An 18751-nucleotide genomic window follows, 5' to 3' on the forward strand; every position below is an offset into this window, starting at 1 on the left:
TAAACGTGAATGTCAGCATAATTACGTGTAGAAACATGTGTGAGGATTCTGGACAGCGCCTCTGCTGACGCACCATTGTAGTACTTGCAGTCGCCCATAAACTTCTGGAGGCCTCCACTTCTGTCTAGATAGACAAGGGCTGCCTCTTTCATTTGTAGATTTGCCATCTTCCCCTTGTTGACCTTCTCTGTTAGCAGCAGGTTAACCACAGCTGGTGGTAAAGATTACAAGTGACGAGACTCACAGAAAGAATCAGGAAACCTAGAAACAAAAGAAAGCTTACTTTTGAAGACCATTAATAAAACTTACCGACTATTAAAACTTAACACTGAGGCTACAGCTGGTAAACTTTGCAACTCTAAAACCTTCCAACTGAAAGACAAACAAAACTTGCGACTGAACCGAGGGCCTCATGCATGCAAGCATGTACTATTGACTAAACTCCCTTCCCCAAATAACACTTCAGTCAGCACTCAGGCGATTTTGCAAATGACCACAAACTTAACAGGATGCTCAAACGGCTTTCTAGGGCAGGCACTCCAAAAATGCAAGTTGAAACAAGTAATTTTGGATGATGATAATCCCATGTAAGCACAGACTGAATGATGAAAGTGATATAAATTGTTTCATAAATTCAGTCTGGGATGGCGAGATGACTCATTGGGTAAAGAAGCCAAGTCTGACGACTGAGTTTGACCCCTGGGACCAACATGGTGGAAGGAGGAGCCAACTTCAGCAAGCTGGCCTTTGATCCTCACATTTGAATGCACACACACACACACACACACAGTGTAAAGAAAACTAAGTTAGGCAGTAAAGGTATGAGACTAACTTGAAAAGCCTGAGAAAGCATTTGCTGGGGAAATTGGCCTCTCTTGGCTCAGTATCTCCAGCTGCCAGCGACAAAGGCATTAAACAATTAAGGCCTCTTTCAGTTTTCAATCTTGGTCAGTGACAAGTGCAGAACATTAAACTGTAGTGGGAGAGAGGGGAATATAAAAAAAACCGCACTTAAGCAGAAAGCACTAATTAGAAATAAGATATGCCATTCAGTTATTACTGTATTTATTAGGAATGATATAATGAAGATTGGACCCTGCCTTTAAGCAATCCAATTTAGAAAATTCAGAAATAATGACTAATATATGTATTGAATCGTTACCAACTATTTCTTTGCTATTTTTTATTTATCGGCTGCCTCACTTTCCCCTAGGCACCAGGAATACAAAATGGGCAAAATGTAGTGCCTAGCCTTTACAGCAAGTAACTCAGCTATACAAACAACTATATGATAACTTGCAATAGAAATATGAACATATTAGTGAGCACTAACGTAAGTGATATACCTTATTAATCTGGGTCATCTTCATGTATAGACCAGGGCGTTTTCCTATGGCTTTGGACTCTTTTGGTTGAGGGCAGTGGGTAACAAGGAAGCTACCGCATTCTACTTCAAAGGGATAAAGTGAGTTTACCTGTCTGTGACGCTGTCCTGGCACATTTGCCCAGCATGCACAAGGCTGGGCTCGATCCCAGCACCACCAAAATAAATTCTTAAAAAAAAAAAAAAAAGAATAAATAAAGTTGGTTTCTAGTAGGTATTTCTATAATGGGGATAATTTTCCAAAGCAGCTAACACCCCCCGTTATGAGTCATACAACACTGAATTCACCCACTCAGTACCTGAAGTTCAGGACACTTTCCACAGAAAAGTTAAGTGGGTAGGCCTATCCCTTTTGCTATCACATAGGGATAAAAATCAGTAATTTTGTTGGTTGACATCGTAAGAATATTAGGTTTATTGCCGGGTGCGCTCATGTACGCCCTTAATCCCAGCACTCAGGAAGCAGAGGCAGATGGATCCCTGAGTTCGAAGCCAGCCTGGCCTACAGATTGAATTCTAGGACCACCGGGGCTTCACAGAGAAGCTGTGTCTCAAAACAAAACAAAGAAACAACAAACCAGGTTTCTGAAGTTGGAGGACATAGAGTGAAATGGTTGAGTAAGGCCAGACCGAGTGCAAGGTAATTGGAAAGAGAAGTTTTTGAAAATAGAATTATGTCCGTTTTATTTATTTTTTATTTTGGAAATTAGCCCCGTCCTGTTACCTGTGTGGAGAATGCTTTGAAACAGTGAACAGCCAATTATCAGTTTTCAACTAGTGTTGTATTTCTGATAGATGGACAAACCAGTCCAGGGTATGTGAAACAAAATGGAACGGAGGAGATAAATTCTAGAATTTTAAAGACCCTCCTTTTGGGCTTCGTGGCCAACCTGGACAAACAACACAGAACAAAACAAAGCAGTCGAGGCTAGGTGGTGGTTGCAGACATTCAGGAGGCTGGGCACACGGAGGTTAGGGCTGGGCTCGGGCAGGGTGGTGGTGGCCGGGCACACACTCACACACACTGCCAGGAGGGGCCGATGAGGAGAAACTGGGCGCAGAAGAGGCGAAGGGACCTCGCGTCAGCGCTTGCGGGAACCGTGAGGCGATGCGGAGACCAAGGCTCAAACAGCTCAGCACTCAGCCGCGAGCGCGAACCCGCCTGGCTCGCGGGCCCCGCAGCCCTTTGGGGGACCCCAGGCCCCTGGAGCCCGCCACTCCGGCCGCTCCGGAACGAGACCCACCTGCGCCTCCAGACCCGCGCGAGGTGCCGCAGAGGCGCTCCTGCGCACGCGCCCTCCCCAACCGTCGGGCGCGCGGGGTCTGCCGGGACCTCCGCCCTTCCGTCACCAGGGCAGCCAGTCCCACCTGCGCCTCCCGACCGCAGCTTGCTCCCCGCAAGGCTTCCTTTGCTTTCGTTGCTGTCTAGTCCAAGACAATACCCGTGTGGAAAAAAAGAAAAATCAAATCCTGCTGATGGCGATGCGAAACAGCATTGTCGGAATTTTGGGAAACATTGCGGCGGCCTCTCAAAGGGCTAATTCCAAGGGACTTGAAAACATGCGTCCACAGAAAAGCTCGCAAATGTCAACTCACACTATCACTCATAACTGCTGCGAAGTGAACGCCTTCGCTCCCAAGCAGCATCAGACAGCTGTGGCATAGCAACGCAAGGCGACACGATTTATTCCTTGAATTAAAAAGAGAATTAAGGGCTAGTACACTATGGATGGCTCTCTGCACTGTGCAAGATGAAAGACACAAAAGTAATATGCTGTATGAAATGCCAGTTATTAACGAAATACCCAGGATAGTCAAACGTGAACATGAATTTGCAATTACCTGGGGCTTAGTAAGGAAGTGGAAGGTGACTGATAGTGGGGTAGGGAATTTTTCTCCCCTAAAATTGTGGTAAAATGCACCTAATAAAATCTCCCATGTTAGCCATTCTCGAGTGGAAGTTGAATGGCATTACTTTCACACTGTCGTGAAACTATGTTTTCACTACTTTTTTTTTTCATCTTCCCAAACTCTTGAGCCGTTTAGTGATTTCCCAAGTTCCTGGCAATAACCCATTCGGTCTTCTTCAAATTAGCTACCGTAGAACTCACAAATGGAATCGCACAGCATTTACTATCTTGTACCTCTTATTCCACTTCATAAAATGTCTTTCATGCTCCTGCATGCTTTAGAATGTTAGAATTGTCTTCCTTTTTGTAATATTCCATTAAGTGGATAGCATGCTGTTGTTTCTGTTCTTGGTATTGACATTGAACTAGCCCTCCAAACCCTTTGGGTTGTTTGTAAGGTAATGGTGTTGAACAAAGTTCTTTTTTGTTTTGTTTTTGAGACAGGGTTTCTCTATATAGCTTTGGCTGTTCTGGACTCACTCTGTAAACTAGGCGGGCCCCAAACTCTCAGAGATCTTCCTGCCTCTGCCTCCCGAGTGCTGGGATTAAAGGCGTGCACCACCACTGCCCAGCTTCAATTGCTGGTAATGAGACAGGGTCTCTTTGTAGTCCAGGCTGGCTCCGAACTCAGTTTGTAGCATAGGCAAGCCTTGAACTCACAGTTTTGTCTCAGCTTCCAAGTCTGAGACTTATAGGTACGTTTCACAATATCTGGCTAATAGTGCATCTTTAAATGGACGAGTTGTAAAGTGTGAGAATTAAAGCTCAATAAAAGCTTTACCAAACAACAAGAACACTAAAAACTTAGACCTCTTTCCTACCTGGAAAAGGTTCCAGTTAGGAGGGAATCTCTATGTAGCATTGTGTCCCATCAATCCATGTCACACATGCCAGCACATTTTCTTTGTATATGTTTGTGTCCACCCTCAGGTCGTTTTGCTAACGTGGTGGTTGTGAGCAGTGCTGCAGTGAACATGACAAGTCAGACACCTCTTCTGACACCCTGACTCCAAATTCGGGGACAGGTTTTCCTTTCTTCAGACGTCAGTGAAAAGCAAAGCAATCAGAGTCACGACGACTACGGCATACTGCTGCTGGTTAGCATTAACGATGCAGGGCTTTATCACCGCTACTTTTACATCATTATTATGAATGGCAACACAGTAAAAAAGGGCAAATAATATTTTTACATTATCTTGCATTTTAAAAAAAGATTAAATATTTATAGTGCTCTGCCTGCCTGTACACCTGCAGGCCAGAAGATGACACCAGATCTCACTATTGATGGTTATGAGCCAACATGTGGTTGCTGGGAATTGAACTCAGGACCTTGGAAGAACAGTCAGTGCTCTTAACCTCTGAGCCATCTCTCAAGCCCAGGAATTATTTTCTGCACTCAACTCTATCACAGTTACTTAAAAAATGATTTATTTGTATGCATATTGGTGTGCTTCCTGTCTGTGTGAGGGTGTCAGATCTCCTGGAACTGGGGTTACAGACAATTGTGAGCTTCCATGTGGGTGCTGGGAATTGAATCCGGGTCCTCTGGAAAGCAGCCAGTACTAAGCCATCTTTCCAGCCCTGATTCTACTGTACTTCATTCCTACCTGATCATCGAACATACTCGACCTGGGTGCTGGAGAGATGGCTCGGCAATTAAGAGTGCTTGCTGGTCCTGCAGAAAGCTCAGGGTTGCTCTGTAGTGGCCATGTGAGGGGTCACAACCACCCGTCTAGAACTCTAGCTCCAGGGGACGTGATGACTTCTGCAGGCTACTACACACATGTGGGGGACACATACTCACTTAGGCTCACACAGACACACGAGTAGATCGTGTGGCAGCTAGTGAGACTGAATTGGATGAAATCCCAGAGAACTCAAAATACAACCGTAAGTATGTTCAAAGATAAAAGTATCTGAGTGAAATCAGGAACGTGATGGATAATATGAAAGAGGAATTGAACAAAGAGAAACTTATCTAAATTGCTAGCAATAAAACACATAGTAGTGCCAGACAGTGTGGCACACACCTTTAATCCCAGCACTCAGGAGGCACAGGCAGGAGGATCTCTGAGTTCAAAGCCAGCCTGGTCTACAGAGTGAGTTCCAGGACAGCTGAGGCTACACAGAGAAACCCTGTCTCAAACAAACAGAAAACCACATAGTAGTTCAAATAAAAAATGTGTGGAAAGGCTCAGCAATAGAACAGATTAAGGGGAGGACCGAATATCCGAGCTTGAGGTCAAGATCTTGGAGGAACTAAAACCATCCAGCCAGGACAAAGGTAAAATAATGAAAAGGTAGCAATTGGGAATCAAAAGATACATGTGACATCCTGAAAGACCAAATCTATGGTTATAAGCCTAAGAGAACCACATCAATCTAAAGGCACAAAAACACTTTCTGAGAAACTAAAAATACCTCAGCATTAGAAAGAAAAATGCCAATCCAGATATAGGAGGTACTCAGGACTCCAAAACAAGAGTAGACAACAGCCTCCCCTCATCACACTAAAACTCCAAATACAGAAAAACAAGCATATAAAATATACCAAACTGCCAAGTCTGCAACGTATAAAGGCTGCTAGACTAACAGCAGACTATTGAATTTAAAAACCAGGAGGGCCTGGACACATGTATTTAGAGTTCTGAAAGACAACGACTGCCAGGCACACTACTATACGAGGGTGGCCCTTGAGGCTCATGGATTCGGACACTTGGTTCTCATTTGGTGGTGCTGTCTGGTGAGGTTGTGCCATGTTCAGGATGCACAGTGCTGTTGGAGGAAGTACATCACTGGGTGTGAGCTTTGAGGGTCTACAGCCCCGTTCCCCTTGCAGGTCCTGCTCTGCTTTCTGCGTGCAGTTGAGGATGTGACCAGCCAGCTTCCCTCTCCTACTCCCTGCCTTCCCCCCACCGTGGATCCCCCTTCTGGAACGGTAAGCCAAAATAAATTCTTCTGTAAGTTGCCTTTGGGCACGGTGCTCTATTGCAGAAACAGAAAAGTAACTGATACATGCATTTGGCCAAGTTATCTCTCACAACTGAAGAAAAGTAAAAACTACCCATGATAAAAAATAGGCTAAAGAAACTTATATCCACTGAGCCAGCTCAGCAGAAAATGTTATGAAATCTTCCTGACCAAAGAAAAAAACAAATGCACCTCTGCAGCCACAGGGAAGATAAGCCATACTAGAGTAACAGTTAAGCAAGGGAAGGGAAAAAATAGTAAAAACTACAAAATCAACAGGATGTCAAGAATCAATATGCAGCTCTTAATAACAACTCTGAATATTAACAGTATCAATTAAAGGACACTAATAGATTGGATCAAAATGCAGAGATTAAAGTTATATGTTTGCTGTTACTAACTGGACTCAGTGGGTTATTAAAAAAAAAAAAGATAGGAAGTTGGGAGAGGAACATGTACATGGTAAGGTGAGTTGGGAGTTGGGGGAGGCCAGAGTGAGGTATGGATGCGCCCAAAGTACACTGTATACACGTATGAAATTCCCAAGGAATAAATATAAGTTAAAAAACCTGGGTAATTGGTGAAATAATCTATCCACTGTACCATCCACTAAAATCTCAGATTCTTTTTTTCTCTGTACTTGTGATAAATGTTCTCAATTAAGTACCAACCAGGGCCAGAGACATGGCTCAGTGGTTGAGAGCATTTGCTGCTCTTCCAGAGGACTGGAGTCCAGCTTCCAACCCCCCAAGTCAGGTGGTTCACAAAGCACCTGTATTTCCAGCCTCAGGAGTCTGTAATCCCTCTTCTGGCTTCGGGTGACACCTGCTTCCACATGGTATAAATACACATGTGCACACATACATTTAAAAATCTTTAAAATTAAGAGATTAAGTGGCAGTGATCAGCACCACTACATCATCAGCAAAGTCAATTATTGTGCAAATCATACACACCGGGAATTGAACCCAGGGCCTTCGGCAAGCACTCTACCACTGCAATACCGGAGACCACATGCATGATTATAAAAAAATTCTGCATTTAGTGTCTGCTCACGCCATAGCTCCTATGTCCCAGGAGAACTTGTAGGTGCATTTCTCTTTCATCAGGCAGGTCCTAGATAGTAAATTCAGCTCACACTGCTGGGAAACCAGCTCGCCAGCCTGTAGGCTGTAACTGGATCACAGAACAACCTAACACAGCAGGGCTGTATTTACTATCTAAAAGGAACTGAAAACTCTATTGCAATAGAGATTTTAACTGGCTATTTTGTGTGGTGTGGTAGTACGACAGTTCAGCCTTCTGCATTCCATGAGTTAACTACTAAAACATAAAAAAATTTAAATATTGACAAGTCATTGTAGACTTTCCCACAAATACTTAACCAAAACTGAAGTAGAAATACTTAATATCGATCTTTATTCATTGCTCAAAGTATAGCAAGTGTGAGAAAAGACAAACCTATGATACATTCCTGCAAAAGAAAATTTATGATAAAAACCAGATATTACCTTTGAATACAGGATCCGTAAAATCATCAAATGCGTATGGTTCTGGTCAACAGGGGTAAAGCGTGATACAACCCAACTTAACTGCCTTACGCTGCATTGTAGCCAAACACATACAAATTAGCTACTCTTTAAAGATTCTTTGATCATCGCACTGTTGTAGAAAAGCTTTTTGTGTACTATTAATTTCAGTTATTCTCCACTGTTGCAACTTTAGTTAAAATTTTAAAAAAACTATTTGAGAACAACGCAGCATTTTTTCCTTTCTCGGTTCACTTACTTATGTAGAAGTGAACATTTAAGAATTGAAGAATGATTTCAAATTATGTGTGTGGGGGGGAGGGGTGCACAGCAGAATTACACGTGTGTGGGAGGGGTGCACAGTGGTCAGAGGACAACTTACGGATGTTGAGTCTCTCCTGCTACGTGGCTCTCAGAACCTAAACTCGAGTGGCAACTGTCCTTACCTGCTGAGCCATCTCGCCCCCCTTGAAAAGCGTATGTATGGGTGTATGCTCACCCACTAAAGGGATGTATTTAAAAGATTGCAAATCAACAGTTACACAATTTGCCATGATGGTAAAAATGTGACCTAATTGAGATCAATGTCCAACCGAATTCTACTACTGAGGTTGTGAACAATTTTTATTAGTTTAAATAAATATAGATGTGGCAAAGAACCCAAGTATTTTTTTTAAAATACAAGGATTTTTGTGTATATGCCTGCATGTATGTACTCATGTGCGCCACGTGCATGCCTGGAGTCCCTGGAACTGGAGCTACAGGCTACAGTGTGTCACCAGGTGGGTACCAGGATCCGAACCCAAGTCCTCAGCAAGAAGAGCAGATATTTTTATTTGAATCCATCTCTTTAGCCGCTGTCCCAATATTCTTATACATATTCTGGGAGCTGCTACTCATTTTGCCCAACAGCTTCTTTTATATACAAACATGACATTAATTTCAAGGTACTCAGACCATAAAGAACTCATGACTCGGGTTATTACTGTGCTCTCACTGCTTGTGTTCCCACAAAACTCATGTGTGCACCCTAAGGCCCCGTCAGAACACTGGAGGAGGGACTGTGGGAACCTAAGAGAGACTGCCCCCCAGGAAACTAAAAGCCTCTGCCTCCTCACCCGACTCCTGCAGCCTGGGACCCCCAACTACGAAGAGGAGGCTGAACAAGGAACCTTTCCTGCCCGGAGGAGAATGGTTTCTACAAAACCGTTAAGTAAAAATTGCCTTTACAGCTCAACGGCTAAAAACATCTACTTCATCAAGCTGAAACTAACAAGCTGCAATCCTAGGTTGAGGAGGCTGAGAGGATCCTGAGTTTGGGGCCAGCTTGCTACACTGAGACGTATCTCTAAAAATGAAGCAAACAGGCCAGGAGCTGACTTCCTGACTGTTAACTAGTCTTCATTTGGCCCTTCGAGATTATTTTGGTAGTTAGCATGAGACAGTCTGATTCTCCAAAAAGCATGTATTTAATAAGACTTACAGCATGGGAGAAAAGATAAATGTGGAGATCAGAAAAATAATTTTGTTCCCTGATCTACACATGTCAATATAACCCAGTAATTTATTCTATCCAAATATTTTGACTATATCTCACACAAGAATAACTCACTTGATAATTACTATAACCATTACTGACTTTAATTTCAGGTAGCAGGGATTAGATATTGATAATTAATTTTTTGCTAATTTTATTATACTACATAGATCTGTATTTCTTGTGATCCAAGAAACATCAAAAACCTACAATTTGTTCTTAAAAATACAATATTGCACTTTAATTTTTGGCAATTTAATTAGGGATATCTGAGTAAAAATCATACATGTACAATGTGTCTAGATTTATAATCAACAAGAAACTGTTATTAAAGTCGTCCTTACAGAAGTGCCCCAAACCAATTATGTACAGCGACGACAGCACATCTCACCTGTAAGGAAGGTCCAGTGTACCGCACATAAAATACTACCTGTCCCACCAAAGCACCACCCATCCCCACCCACTCCGCTGACCGAATTTAAGCTGAAACATATTGACGAGAAATATTCCCGATTTCTTTGTCAAGATAACACATGCAAATGAAGTTTGTCTCTGGAGCAGCTAAACTCATGATACCATTCCTTAAAGGATCTGAGAAACTGCCCTCCAGGAACTGGAATCCCAAGTTATGTGGCACCCCCTGCCCCCGGCCTTATTTTGTTTTTTTCCAGACAGGGTTTCTCTGCATATCCTTGGCTATCCTGGAACTCTGTAGTCCAGGCTGGTCTCGAACTCACAGATCCACTGTCTCTGCTTCCCGAGTGCTGGGATTAAAGTCGTGCGCCACCACTGCCCAGCGTAAGCTTTCTTTTTAAAGAGTTTCTCTGTGCCTAACATCCTTTACCGTTATGAATGCAGACATTAGTCGGCATGTGATTTTACAGTCGGTCTTCTAATTTGTAAGATACATAAAGATACCAAGAGGCAGGTGTGTACTTCAGAGACGGAGAATACTCTCACTCGCCTTCATGAAGCCTTCTGTATGTCTGATCCCCGGCACTACAGATGAGTAAAACTGAGTGTGTATCTGCTAAATTACTGTTACCTTCTGTTACAGTGACATACATCTACACTGACCCAGATTTGCTCTTTTATTTAATTCACAACTAGATGAACATTATAGAAAGCTTTTTTTTTCTGTCATTGTGAAAACATGATCAATCAGGAAGGCAGTTTTGAAATAGCTATTTGCAAAACCTGACACTGACTTACTCAATGGTACACTAAACCTCCAAGGGTTAAAAGGAACATAAATAGAAAACATTTGTAATATACATATATAACAGACATTTATTTTTGGCACCACCTAAAAATTATCTGGTAGCATCTTATTACTTCTCAGTTCCGTGGGAATTCTAAAAATTTCTAGCCATTAAATATTTTCTTTTCCTCTAAAGGAAAAATGATGCATGTATGGGAACTGAGTGTTTCAAAAGCAAAAAATCTTTTTGCTTTTTCTTACGGGGCTGAATGTGAGCAGCTATTATTGTTCACTACGGCCAGTGCGTTTAAGCTGCTTTTGCATTTACTACCAAGAAGTAATTTTCAAATAGTGACTTTTCATGGGAAGATAGGGTTTCATCATAAACCATCACGTACCATTTGCATAGCTCTGCTATGACAAAAGTCATAGAATTATAAAGATACTAATACACCTTAACTGTAACAGACTATTCAAACAGTCTATCTTGGATTGTGTTAGTGTAAACTCAGCAGGAAAAAAAAAACAGTCAATAGAAAAAGTTATCTTTAAAAATAGGTTAGTGCTAAGAATAATACCTTTAAATTTTTGTTTAAAAATAAGCTTAATAAACAAGAATACAAATTTCAGTTCAAAACAGCTCTTTGAAATGCCCTATTTCTTGCATACAGCAGAAAATACAAATTTCATAGTTTTCAACATTACATGTAAAAATGAGGCACTGTTATACATAGTTGAATATATTCACACAAAGAGGTGTTTCTGTCTCTTCCGCAGGCTTGAGTTTACCCGACGGTTCTGAACACCAAACTGTTCACAAAAATAAGTCTTCTGAAGGGGGGGCGTAAGAGAAACCAACAAATGCATCATCTGCTTCCAGAACACTGGCATTCACTATAGAATAGTCGGAGGACACGCACACAGAATAGGGAACCGTTTCTTCGGTGAAGACTGTGTCAAAGTTTCTGATATCATCTGGTCCGGCCTGAAACATTGAAAGCACAGAATCACTCACCCTAGCTGTTCTTATTTCATTAACTTAGTTTATTAATTAGCTTTTCTTTCATTAGCTTAGTTGGTCAGTTAGCTTTTCTTAAATGAACTTAGCGCATTAAGATGTTTTTATGACTTTGCATATTTTCCCTGGAAGGTTTAGATCTCCCCTACCTTATCATTCTGCTCCCCTACCCACTTTTATTATTATGCTGAGATGTCTGGTCTAACAGGTTACAATTCTTCACTGTTGAGTAGGGAGAGTAGTGATGGTAAGGATAAGGAAGGCCAGCGTGGCAGAGCTGCACATTCATGCATATATACATACATTCATACATACACCCCTCCACCTTTCTCTCTATACATCATCATCTTCATGTGCAAAAACAAGGTTTAGGGAGGTCTCCAGGATAGTATTTTACTCTGAGCCTGCCAGTTTAGCTTCTCAAGTTTGGATGGGTAAAGCTTTCTCATGAAGTGAGGCTGTTTTAAGTAAAACCGTGAAAGGTGGATCTCTGCGCTACAGACATGGTCATGAAGCACTTGGTGGGAGCATTCTCAGCTGCACAGGCCTGAGGGAATGTGAGAGGAGTACCGCAAATGCTTAGCTGCAAGGCAGTGTCTCATTCAGTGTAGTGACAATGGATCTCTCCCTTCAGCTAGGAAGAAAGCCTTTTCTTCAGATAGGAACTGAGATACAAACTCAGGCGAATTGCTTGTAAACACCATGCTAATCCTCTAGGCTATTTCTGCTCCTTTACACGTCTACGTCAAGAAGCCTAACTGAATTACACAGGCAGGGACTTAGGACAGAGAAAATAACCACAGGATATCAGTTAGCTCTGTGGATCTACAAATTAATCAGAGAACAGGGAATGAACTTGAAATGTTTGATTTTTCCACGTAAGAAAATCTCCCTCAGAGTACAAAGTACTCCAGAGATTATAGCATTAAAGATTTTAAAATTAAAAGGAATTTAAAATGAATTTCAAAGGGGCTGAAGAGATGGTTCAGGGGTTAAGAGCTGCTGGTAGACTCAGCTTAGCTCTTTCCCACCAACTCTTTCAACCTTCTCTTCTAGCCCATGACCCATGTCTAGACACAGGGAACCTCAGTGGCCACACTGGGCTGGGACCCACATAGGCAACTTTCACTACTTTCCTGTCTTTCACTGTGTTCTCTCAGATTTTCTCTTAGTTCTGTAGCAGCCTGCTTGCAGAAGTCCCTTCTCCTGCCCCAAACCTAAAGAAGTAGGTATTGGGGATGGAGAAATGGCTCAGAGTTTAAGAGCACTGACTGCTCTTCCAGAGGTCCTGAGTTCAATTCGTAGCAACCACATGGTGGCTCACAACTATCTATAATGTGATCTGATGCCGCCTTCTGGTATGCAGGTGTACATGCAGGTAAGAGCACTCATATACATAAAATAAAGAAATAAATCTTAAAGAGAAATTAAGCGCCTATCAAGGTGTATGGAGTATACAGAGCACCAAAAAGAAATTCTCCACATCACATAATAAAATTCTAATGTACAGAACAAAGAAATATTAGAAGCTGCAATGGAGAAAGATAAAGTAACATATAAAGGCAGGCCCACAGAATTATATCTGACTTCTCAGTGGAGATTCTGAAAGCTAGAAGGGTCTGGATGGATGTTCTACAAACTCTTAAGACACCACGGATGCCAGCCCCAATTACTATACCCAGCAAAACTGTTAATCACAATTGACAGAGAAAAAAAATCCATGATAAAACTAAACTTAAGGAATTTCTATTTGCCAATCCAGCCCTACAGAAGGCACAGAGTTGAGCTGGTGCCTAACTAGAGCCTTCACCCTTACTAACATTCCTGGGTACTAAAAGGTACTCGCACATTATGGGAGAAGAAAGGCGATCATCAATATATTCTAGCTACAAACCCTGCAACCCAGGAACAGTAATTTGCTAGTAAGATATACTGTTATAATAGTGGCACAAATGCTATGGGAGCAACCAACGACTCTTGACTGATGAGCTTTAAGGCCCACTCCAAGAGATGGATGTATGTCAGATGCCACACCTGACACTGATAAAGCGCCCCAAAACTTGAGACTGTATTGGTCTTGGTCCCAAGGGAAAATCTAATACTGTTATTCTGCTAAAAGACTATAGCAATAAAACAACTCTCAGTGACATATTAGTATATCCACAGATCAGTGCCCTTCTCATCCATCATCAGTGAAGCTTCCTGCAGTAGATAGGAACTAACAAAGAAACCCATGAGTGTATATAATGTACAGAGTGAGAGATTTTGGAGCACTCAGTCCTAAAAGTGATGTCTCCTTGAAGGCTTACGAATATATGTGCGAAAGGAGGCAGAAAGATTATAAGAGTCAGAGGTGGCGGGATATTAAAAAGACAGCGTCTTCCAGACACAAAAGGACTGATGCACATGTGAACTGAGACTACAGCAGCTTTCAAAAACCCTGCCCAGGTTTAAGCCAAATGGGGTCCCAGCTCCGTGAGGAGGAAATGGAAATGGGTTCCCATCCTTCAACAAGAAGCTATCTACATCTGATAACAACTGGCCCAGGAAAAAAGCCAGGTTCCCTCCAGTGGAGTCTATATATATTAATCAGCCTTCAGGGTAGACACAGTGCTCAGGAGGAGATGCCCAACACAGAATGAACTCAACAGGACTTTCTAATTTTTTTTGTAGATAAGGTTTCTCTGTGTTGTCCTGGCTGTCCTAGAACTTGCTCTGCAGACCAGGCTGGCGTTGAACTCACGGAGATCCGCCTGAGATGAAAGGCCTGTACAGTTAACACCCAGTTGATTGTGGACACAGTTAGGTGGGAGTATCTGGAGAAATTGGGGGCAGGAAAACATGATCATATCTTATTTTTTAAAAAAAATAATAAAAAATAGCAGTGGCTCTGCTCTTCCAGAGGACCTGGTTCAACTCCCAGCACCTACAAAATGGCTCACAACAATCTGTAACTCCAGTCCCACGAGATCTGACACCCTCTCCTGGACTCATGAACACTGTGTGCACACAGTACACAGGCACACAGTCAGGCAAACACTCATATACTTACACATGAAAGAAAAATTAATAAAATCTAAAATAATAACAATATTGCAGAAGATCTAGGTTTGCTCCAGCATTGACATCAGCTGGCTCCCAATGGCCATTAGCTTCAGTTCCAGGGGATTCTCCAGTGCCTTCCTTCTTCTGGCCTCATAGACACCAGAGATGCTTCTGGTACTCGTGTGTATACTCAGACAGACAGACAGACAGACACAACACCCACACCCACACACCCACACCCCTGGGGATTTACCTCAGATGGAGGAACACCTGCCTCAGCAAACCCTACACCAATGTGCTCAGAGACACCCAGACACAAACCAAATGTGAAACACACCAAAAACTGTCATCAAGTTCTGACTGTGAAATGCATCAGCTGCAATTCTTTATGTAACTACCAGCTTTCTATACACCTGCTTCCGTGAAGACTGGGGACTGGGCCTCCCTAATCCTCAATACAAAAACCAGGACAAAAACTGTGCTTAACAGAGTAGTTGCTTCTGACACTCTCCATTCTGAACTACACGGACTAGATCAGGATACAAATACTGCTGTGTGGAAGGGAGGAAAGTACCACAGCTATTATGGTTAAAGGTCGGTTACCTTTAACCGAGTGTGAGTATACAGGCTCACGTTTACTTCCTGAAGTAATTTCCTTAGCCCCTAATTTTCACAGCAACTACAAACGAGAGATCTGAGGCTGGGGATAGTTCACTTGCTCAAGTATTTGTTTTGTAGACAGGAGGACCTAAGTTAAAGAGTTCAGGTTTGAAATGTTGGCCTCCCAGCACTTGGGAGATCCACCACAGAGGCAGGTGGATCTCTGTGGGTTCAAGGGCAGCCTGATCTACAAAGCAAGTTCAGGACAACCAAGGCTACACAGAGAAAAACTGTTTCAAAAAACTAAATTAATTAATAATTTAATTAATTAAAATACTACAACAACAAAAACACTGGCCTGGGAACACCTGAATATCATCCCAGCAGTGTGTAGGTGCAGACAGTCCTATCCCGAGCTCACTGGTCAGCCAGCCTAGTTTCAGGCCAGTGAGTGTCTTTGCCTCAAAGCAGAAAACAAAACAAAACAATAAAATGGATAATGCCTGAAGAATGACATCAAGGTTTCTCTGGCCTTCAGAGGAATGTACACTGATGTTCTGCTTCCATCCATGTCTGTGTGGGTGTCAGATCCCCTGGAACTGGAATTAAAGACTGTTGTGAAATGCCATGTGGGCACTGGGATTTGAACCTGGGTCCTGTGGAAGAGAAGCCAGTGCTCTTTATGGCCGAGCCATTTCTCCAGCCTCTAATGTGAATATTTTAACAACACTTTTTATTATTTTCTTCAAAGGATATGGCAATTTATATTTCCATCCAAAGATTTAGCTGAACTGATAAAGGCATTTGGCAAACAAGCACGAGGGCCTGAGCTCAGATTTCCAGGACCCGTATCATGTGTCTGTGCAGGGCTTACACACCTGCACTCCCAGCTCCAGACAGGCAGAAAGAGCTGGATCCCTGCAGCACCCTGGCAAGCCAGCCTAGCTGAAGTGACTAACTCAGGTGCAGTGAGAGGTCCTGTCTCAAAACCTAAGGCGGGCAAGACTGGAGGATACCTCACAGTCTGGTCTGCGCGCGCGCGCGCGCACACACACACACACACACACACACACCACACACACACTTATTTGGCCCTGGGAAAACATTAGTTTCTCTTGGATGTTGGTTTAGTATGTACAGAAATGATAATGGCTACCTTAGCTTCCATCTATAAGATCATCCATTTGATCTCTGCAAAGAAGCATTCATAATTACCATGCAGGAAGATACTTAATCTAACTGTGGTCTTACTGGTCACCTTGAAGTTTTTGCTTTCCTTTCTTGTTTTGTGGAAAAGATAGGCCAAGTCTTCCAGCACTGAGCTCGACACCTCTAAGTGACAACTGCACAATGCTTAGGTGTTGACTCCTTTTCATTCAGGTCGGCTTTGGGGATCCATTTCCAAAATCACAGTGAGCTTCATTTCAGCTTTGTATGTATTTTACAAAAAATACATACTTACCACATTAGGGTTAAATGGTGGTGGGATCTTTTTTTGTACAAGGTCAGTCCAGCTGAGTGACTCAAAAAAAGGATGATTCTGGATTTCAAGCTAGAATATTAAAAAAAAAAAAGTGATGACAAACGATTAAGCATTCATCAAAGAATATTACCAGGTTTAACTACTTCAATTTTGCCACTCAAGTTTTTTTAATGAGGTATTTATGTCACTCCTGGACACAAGCCCTGGAAAGACAGGCACTGAGAACCAGACACTTCCATGTAAGTAATATCCTTTTCACAAGCACAGTTTCTGAATGCAGGTCCTCACACCTGCTCAGCAACCATTTACTGACTGAGCCATCTCCCAAGGCAGGGTTTCAAGTTAGCATATGCTTTGACCAAGCTACTCGAGGAACCCAGGTGGCAGTATGAAGAAAGCAGTCACTATGTCAGCCTGAAGAGTTTGTAAGCGGGTTCTGGACTGAAGCCACAAATGTGCGATATGAAGACACGAAAGCAACTAGAGCCACTGCACCGAGAAGAGGGTCTGAGGACTACCACAGCCTCTGCACACTTCATGAGCTGCATAAGAGCTTTAACAGTTTACACAGCAGAGTAAAGAGGAGGACCCAGAAATACAATGGGGCAAGTACAAGAGTTTGTGAGTTCCAGTAAAGGCCTGGAAGCTAACCTGGCTGTGAGAGAGAACTGAGGAATACAAGAGTTAAACTTAATGTTTAACTCCTGATCAGGAGCAAGCAGACACACGGGATATAGCAATTTATATTCTCAAAGATTTAGCTGAACTGATAGAGTATTTAGCAGACAAGGACGAGGGCCCAAGCTCAGATTTCCAGGACCTGGAGAGCAGGGCTTACACACCTGCACTCCCAGCTCTGGGAGGCAGAGGCAGGGGGATTGTAGCCAGTCTGAGGTCAACCTGCACATCACTGACTTCATCTCAAAATAAAACAACATTGATGACCAAATATTGAAAAAATTTAAATTTCTAGGTATGGCACACATTTCTAATCCTAGCATTCTGTAGGCGGAGGCAGGAACTTTAGATTTTGAACTACGTAGTAACAGTAAAACTTTCTTCTAAAAAAAAAATTAAACAGACAAAAAAATGGTAGTAGTCAAAAAATGTATTATATGACACTTCATAGAAAGAAGGGAGGGGGGACTAGAAATGGCTCAACAGTTAAGGGCACTGGCTGCTCTTCCAGAGGACTGGGGTTCAGTTCCCACACAGCAGCTCACAACTGTCTGTAACTCCAGTTGCAGGAGATCTGACACCCTTACACCAATGCATATAAGATAAAGTTGAATAAACTCAAAAAACAGAAAAAGAACAGAAGTAAGAAGAAATTGTCATGAATAAAAATCAGTGAGAAGTAGCAGGGTATAAAAGCTGAACACACTGCTGTTACAATCTAATGAAAACAGAACTAATGACATTACATGAAACTATCAGAAACTGGAGACCAGAATGTCCCCAGCCTAATTCTGTGATCTAAATGCCAAATCAAATGATTTATCTCCAGATTTTAAGTAAGTTTAACAATAGGTACTCAGAGGAGCCTTGGATAGCTCCATTAATAAGTCTCCTGAGCCTGAATCTCAGAGTCCAGGGTTCAGTTCTCTGGAAGTTTAAGAGTGGCTCAGACTGTGACTCAAAATTCAAACGAGAGAGCATTGAAGAAAAAAAATGGGGCTGGACAGATGGCTCAGTTGTTAAAAAGGCTAGGCTCACAAACAAAAATAAGAAAAATAAAATGCAACAATCAGTACTCAGAAATTTACTTACAAAGTCTTCTTTGGCACCAAGTCGATTTTGCCTGTTCTTTTCTAGGAGTTCTTCCAGAATGGACCAGGCTGTGAGGCTCACTCCTGGTCTCAAGTTTAGGGGCTTGTGAAGAATATTATCATACATCTCAGCAACATCGCGGCAGTAAAAAGGAGGCTGGGAACATAAAAAGCAAAGCAAAACAACAGAGGTTAGTGAATTACGTGAAAATGGATTAAAAAATGTTGGAGTGCAGAGTGAGGTGACCCACACCTCTAATCCCAGCACTCAGAAGGTAGAGGCAGATGGATCTCAGTCCCAGCAT

At 42.4% G+C, this 18751-nt stretch overlaps 2 protein-coding genes across 3 annotated transcripts in view; both read right to left on the reverse strand.

Moving 5' to 3' along the window:
- The window catches only part of Mcmdc2 (minichromosome maintenance domain containing 2), a 34472-nt gene extending 31917 nt beyond the window's left edge, over window positions 1–2555 (reverse strand). Inside the window, exons 1-4 of the mRNA XM_055603169.1 lie at window positions 2404–2555; window positions 1476–1553; window positions 833–973; window positions 74–261 (exon numbers count right to left, since the gene is read on the reverse strand). Coding sequence (XP_055459144.1) covers window positions 74–167 — 94 coding nt within the window. The 5' untranslated portion in view covers window positions 168–261; window positions 833–973; window positions 1476–1553; window positions 2404–2555. The remainder of the gene's footprint in view (window positions 1–73; window positions 262–832; window positions 974–1475; window positions 1554–2403) is intronic.
- A 6912-nt stretch (window positions 2556–9467) lies between these two features.
- Window positions 9468–18751, reverse strand: part of Sgk3 (serum/glucocorticoid regulated kinase family member 3) — a 97436-nt gene continuing 88152 nt past the window's right edge. For both annotated transcript variants that reach the window (XM_055603167.1, XM_055603168.1), the window contains exons 15-17: window positions 18448–18603; window positions 16657–16746; window positions 9468–11516 (exon numbers count right to left, since the gene is read on the reverse strand). In XM_055603167.1, the coding sequence (XP_055459142.1) occupies window positions 11346–11516; window positions 16657–16746; window positions 18448–18603 (417 nt within the window). In that variant the 3' untranslated portion in view covers window positions 9468–11345. The remainder of the gene's footprint in view (window positions 11517–16656; window positions 16747–18447; window positions 18604–18751) is intronic.

The sequence above is a fragment of the Psammomys obesus genome, unplaced genomic scaffold (genome assembly GCF_907164565.1).
Source record: "Psammomys obesus unplaced genomic scaffold, mPsaObe1.curated_primary_1811, whole genome shotgun sequence".
Classification (NCBI taxonomy): Eukaryota; Metazoa; Chordata; class Mammalia; order Rodentia; family Muridae; genus Psammomys; species Psammomys obesus.